This window comes from Gymnodraco acuticeps, unplaced genomic scaffold (assembly GCF_902827175.1).
Source record: "Gymnodraco acuticeps unplaced genomic scaffold, fGymAcu1.1, whole genome shotgun sequence".
NCBI classification, from domain to species: Eukaryota; Metazoa; Chordata; class Actinopteri; order Perciformes; family Bathydraconidae; genus Gymnodraco; species Gymnodraco acuticeps.
The window spans coordinates 100,001-106,098 of record NW_022990996.1 but is presented as its reverse complement, the minus strand read 5'-3'; the positions used below and the strand labels follow the sequence as shown (position 1 = coordinate 106,098).

Here is a 6,098-nt window from a genome sequence, read left to right as displayed (position 1 = left end):
AGTAGCGTCCCAGTGGCCTTATTTGTGCCGGAGGATCGAGGATCGATAACGGAGGAGCTACCGGACCATCCTCCGGTGAAATCCTCAGACACTCGCCCGCCCCCTTGTGTGTATCGCTCACTGATTGGACGATGCAGCGCATGCACTGATCTGGCTGCTGTCAGACGATCAGCTGTGTCATCACAAACGGACGTCGCTTCACGTGACGCTCCGGAGGAAACTACGTCCCATTGCTCTTAAAACTCATTTCCCTGCTTCTCGTGGTTTCCTTGCGTCTCTCCATGCTTCCCTGGTGGGAGGGACTAGTCGCAGGGAAACAACGCAAGTGAGGGACGCAAGGACTCCATTTAACCGAAGTGAGATGCAGCCAAACACAGGAGAGGGGAGAAAACAAGAAGAAATGACAAGGAGAGGAGACAAGAGTACAGGGAAGGAAATAAAAAGAGGAGACAAGGAGAGGAGACAGAGGAGAATGGAAAAACAAGGAGAGGTCATGAGGAAGGTAGAGAAAACAAAGTAGAGAGGAAATGAAGAGAGGAAAACTAACATAGACAGGAGATACAACAGAAAGAGGACACAGTTTAATTATGTTTTTTTTTATTACATCCTCCTCTTCCTCTTTCCATCAGTTCAACCCGACCTGAACATCTAAAGGTCAACAAAATTATTTAACATGTTTACAAAGAATAAAGTCCACTTTGTTGTCCAGCAGCCAAACAGAGAAACTTTGGCTGACATTAAATAACACTTTAAATAATCACAGAAGTACACAACGGAAAATACGTACAGCAACAATCTGGAATTAAAAAATCCTAATAAAATCTATAACTAAAATCAACAGCAGAGGTTTCCAGGACTTGGGAGTCATATATATATATATATATATATATATATATATATATATATATATAGACATTTCTGTATACATGTTTGCACTCTTTGAACATAGAGAACTACGTTAATAAAGGTTATTTAAAGTAATACACGTTTTCTTTGAGTTGAATGTAAGTTTAAAGCTGATTAACATTTCTACCTGAGTATCACTCATTAAAGCCTAAACAAATAGTAATACACATATCATTTGGTGTGACAGCAGATAATAACTAATAGTTTTTATACTATTGAAGTGGTTCTTTCCCTAAAATCTGAAATAAAGCTACACCACATTTTCCTATAAGTCCCTTTTAGATAAGAAAATACAGCCGGAAATAAACAATGTCTACAACAAATCTCTTTAAAACATTAATGTAAAGGCACATTTACAGATGAAATGTGTTTCTATTTAACAGCGGTTTGATTCAGCGGCTCGAGTTACACGATACAAACACTCGGGTTTTAAAAAACAACTCAAATGTTGTTTAGTTTGAAAGAATTTAACTAAAAGAGTCAGATGGTAACTTGGTGGTACAGAGCATTTAGATATAATCCAGATTATTGACTATAATTTGAGTTAATCTCTGAAATGATTAACGTGTCAGAGGAGGCCATTCTTAGGCGGCCATTTCATTCATTTGGTAACGAAAAATCCGATTTAAAGAACTTTAAAGCTCAATAATTAAAAAGTGATTTCTTATGTGTTTCACTTAAACCTGAACGATAGTGCACCCAGCCACGAAATAGTCTGGCTCCTAAAATAGTTGTTTTTACACTTACCGTACAAATGAAAGGAGATATGTGTTAACAGGCATTGTAGTTTTAGTAGCTTTGTGCTAAGCTAACGGGCTGTGGCTCCAAATGAAACTGATAAATGTAATTTATATTTTACAACCAACATTATAAGATTTAACTAACTGCTAAAAGTAAAATTACACAAAATGTCACTTGAATTTCAAAAATAGGCTGTTTTTTTCAGGGTGGGCTGTGATTGGCTGCAGCACAACATGAATCTCAAATGCAAATGAGTGATTGCTGACACTTTGTCTCAGAATCTGAAATGCATTTCTGTAGTCTGAGGTCAGAGGAGAGGCAGCTGGTGTGTGAGAGAGATTTGGAAAAATACACCGTCAGCATTTGGGCTTAAAAACAAAAACATGTGTTCTTGTTGTTGTTGTTTCAGCGACGGCAGCATCCAAATTACACTGAAGGCACGGCTGGTCATAGAGTTGGCTTGATGCTCTGCTGGAGCTGGTTTCATGTGTGTGTGTCGACAAAGGGAGGAGGATCGAGGTAATACTACAAGTTTAAAGTCCAGAGTTTCTAGGAGTGCATCTGAAGAGTCCGTGCATAGTTTGAGTGTTTTTACCCCAGTGGGGTTTTGGTGTGAATTCAAAGCAGCAGGACGGAGGAAAAGACGTATGAAAACACACAGTGACGTAGAAACCGAGGTCCTCAGATTGTGTCCTTAAATTCCCAGAAGTCCTTGTGCTTTTCTTTTAAAGAGTTCACTCACTGAAGCCGAAGTTGGCGCCAGGGTTCTCTGTGTTCGGGGAGGAGGGGCCGGCGCTGGAAACAGCACTGGAGGGGATACTGCCATCTTTACAACACAAAAAACACATCATTCAGTCACCTATCTTTGTAGTCTAAAAACACTGATTGTAATGCAGGTACAGATCGCACAAACTGCTCTGGTCCCACCCTGAAAACAGAAACATATTTTCCAATGAATCAGCCATTAAAAAGTTCACTCTTCAATTTTAAAGTAATTATAAAATCTTGCTTGTTTTTTGCTGCTTGATCAGACAAAACCCTGCCAGATGAAGACACCTGGAAAATGTTACAAAAAAAACATTAATACAAATAAAACAAAAACAGTGTATGATCACTGACTCGTCAAAATGATAAACGTGTCAGATATATGTTTTTTTGTATTTCAGGTAATTATAAGGCTGCCATTTTGTTTATTTGGGAAACAAAATCCACCCCTAAACAACTTAAAAGCTCAATAATTGAAATGTTATTTCCTATTTGTTTGATTCAAACCAAAACAAATTACTTTAAGTTCACTCTTGACTCTTTTTTTTAACTCTTAAAGGTAGGGTAGGTAAGAATGGAGAAACCAGCTCGAGTGCGCTAGAATCTGAAAGTACGAAGCCGAAAAAAATCTTCCCCTTCCTTCAGACTTCCTCACAGAGCCCCTCCTCCAACACACACGAACGCGCACATGACCAATGAGGGCACGAGATAAGTTTGTGCACAGATGGAAGGCAGACAGGCAGGTAGGCCATCCAGTTACTTTAGCCGGGCCGGCTCAGATGATTGGTCGTGCTTTTTACAGCGCTACGGCTTCCAGGGATTAATTTTTTTAATGTATTTATTTATTGTCAAAGCATTTCATGTATTCATTGCTATCGGGATGTTAAGAGCATGCCATGGAATATAACAAGTGTTTCTGAAGTGTATTACCTACCCCACCTTTAATATTCATTTAAACACCGTGGTTGTTTTTGCGCTGTTGGATCAGACAAAACAAGCTAGATGAAGACATCTGGTAACATGTATTCTAAGAAAATGTAATACTAATGAAACAATAACAGTGAGCAATCACTGATAAGCCCAATCGTACTTTGTATTCAATACCTAAATCACTGTTTTTCAGATTTATCTTGTTGAAAATGAGCATCAGTTAGCATCAGTTAGCATCAGTTAGCTTCTCTGATGGTGGTATTTGTCTCTCTTCTTGTCCTCACTCCACTCAGAGGGTCTGGGTGTGTTTCTTCCGGAGTGTGCGTCATGTGGACGGACAGGAAGTGAACAAAGACGGGAGGAGAGATCAGGAACAAAAACAGAAAAGCACCAACGTCACCCCTTCGCTGCTTCATCTTTGTTGCCATGGAGAACTTCATGCAGACAGTCCTTTTTGGGTTTCATAAATAAGGACACAACTTTACTTTTTACAATACAAAGTGTTTATTAAAAGGTACCTTTAGATGTTACCAGCCATTACAACCAGTGTTCTTCCAAATAATGTTAACATGTAGTATTTTACAACAAATCCCTCTCTCTGATTTGTTCGCCTATTTAAAAGACCTATTTTCTTTCTCCTTATTGTAATTGATCCACTGTAGCAGCTGTTTTTCTGTTCCATAATGTATGTATGGACTGAAAAGTGAATTTAAAATACAATTGACAAACCCCATAACACTGTGTACAGTATATATCCAAATACTTCCAGCAGCCACAGTATTTAACTTTCATTGAAGCAACAGTGAGATTTGGCTCGTATGTTTCCTAACGCTCCTACCAGAGGAGATGAAGGTGGCTCTACGTGTTGCATAATGCCATTAAAAGATGAAGCACTCACGCCACAGCGGCTGGCTCGGCGGGCGCAGAGACGTCTCCGACCCGGAGGAGGAGAGCGCCGGCTGAGGGCTGTAGAGAGACGTCTGGCTCTGAGAGTCAAACAGGCAGGAGAGCGCTGAGACGAGAAGGAAACATTAAGGTCAGTTTGGAAATATCAGCTGAAAATTCATTTTATTTAACAGAACCACAGCGTTATAACGTTTTCTGAGTTGTGCACATTGGCTGAACTCCAGATTGACATGTTTTGAATTGAAATGATTGTTGCACACAGACAGCCGAGTTTAGTGGACAGATATTAATTACAGAGGGTTATTTAAACTCAAATAGTCATTATATTTAATAATGTGTGAAAAATGCTTTCCAATCACGGACTCAAACATAACCTACACGTTTATTTATAAAGCTTTGTTGGGTAAACTCCCGTATTATATCTGCTCTCTGATAACACAGAGAGTTGCAAGCAGCTATTGTCTGAGATCGCATGATGTTGTATTGTTAGATGTGCCAAGAGCAAGGACTGTCTTAGGTAAGACAGCTTTTATGTGCGCAGCTCCACTTGCTTGGAACAATCTTCAGCAAGAATTGAAACTGAGCAATCTCATTCCTCTGCATGTTTTTAAAGCTAGGCTAAATGAAATGCTCGTTGATACTATGGGCACTTGTAAATGTCTATAACTATGTAAATGTATCCTGTAAATATAATGTATAATGTCCTTTATTGTTTTATGTTTCATGTGGAACCTATATGCTGCAGGTCTCCCTTGAAAAAGATATCTATGATCTCAAGGGACCAATCTCGTTAAATAAAGGTTTGAAATTAAATGAACATAAGAGCCAAAGAAACGTATGATGCTGTTTATCAATCCTTTCTGTGTTTTGGGTATTTTACCTTGGGTCTGGACTTTATTTTGTATTATGAGTGCCGAACTATTCACAGATGTCCCCTTTAAAAAAAATAACTAAATAAAGTATACAGTTTTTTTGTGTTTTTTTGTAATTATTGAGTGTTCTTGCATTTTAATGTGTGTTTTTTTATACCTCGGGACTGTGGGAAACAGTATTTTGATCTTTCTGTGTGTACAAACATATTTTGAGATTGACAATAAAGCAGTTTGAAGCAGTTTGGCGGATTCAAGAAGAGCCTGAGAGCTAACCGCTACTATTGCTCAGGTTATTTCTTTGTTAAGATCCTTAAATCCTTTATTTATGTATGTTAATGTTTGTGGTAACAATGACCAATATCTATTAAGTATATATAATATCTACATGTATATTTTCTATTTTCTTTTATTTCTTTCTATTCTTGTTTATTTGTTTTATTGTAAAATGCCTTGTCTTTTATGCTGCTGCAACAAAAACAATTTCCCAAATTGGTATCAATAAAGTACCATCTTATCTTATCTTACCTTATCTTAAGTGTATTGTAAAATGTGACTTCAAACCGGATAAAAAGGTGAACCTATGAGAGCTACAACACTGAAGCATGTGCAAAGGGAATTTGACCCCAGTGACAAGCAACTAGATCTAAAACACACCTTTACCTATAATTCATTTGGAGTTTTCTGGATTTGAAAATAGTTTGATGACCATTTACATGCACTAAAACCTATTGAACACACTACAGGAAAGGGAAACACCCTCAATAGGGTCTCTTTAAGTATTGTGATTGTGCGGGCCTACCTCTCATGGTCTTGGCGTGCGCCTCGCTGCTGCTCGCACACACCGTGTTGAGGAACTCGTCGACCTGCTTCAGAGAGAGCGAGTTGTGCAGCGTCTCCAGAGGATAGATGGAGGGCACCATGGAGCAGCCTTCAAACCCTGCAGCAGACACACAAACACAGCCGGTGGAAACACGGCTC

The 6,098-nt window shown here is 38.8% G+C and overlaps 1 protein-coding gene across 5 annotated transcripts in view; it reads right to left on the bottom strand.

The window, feature by feature from the left end:
* Window positions 1-580: 580 nt before the first annotated feature.
* ppip5k1b (diphosphoinositol pentakisphosphate kinase 1b) overlaps window positions 581-6,098 on the bottom strand; it is a 77,978-nt gene continuing 72,460 nt past the window's right edge. For 4 of the 5 annotated variants that reach the window (XM_034235909.1, XM_034235913.1, XM_034235910.1 and 1 more), the window contains 3 exons: window positions 5,920-6,057; window positions 4,241-4,354; window positions 581-2,473 (listed from right to left, as the gene is read on the bottom strand). In XM_034235909.1, coding sequence (XP_034091800.1) covers window positions 2,382-2,473; window positions 4,241-4,354; window positions 5,920-6,057 — 344 coding nt within the window. In that variant the 3' untranslated portion in view covers window positions 581-2,381. The remainder of the gene's footprint in view (window positions 2,474-4,240; window positions 4,355-5,919; window positions 6,058-6,098) is intronic. The other variant, XM_034235912.1, reaches the window with a different exon arrangement.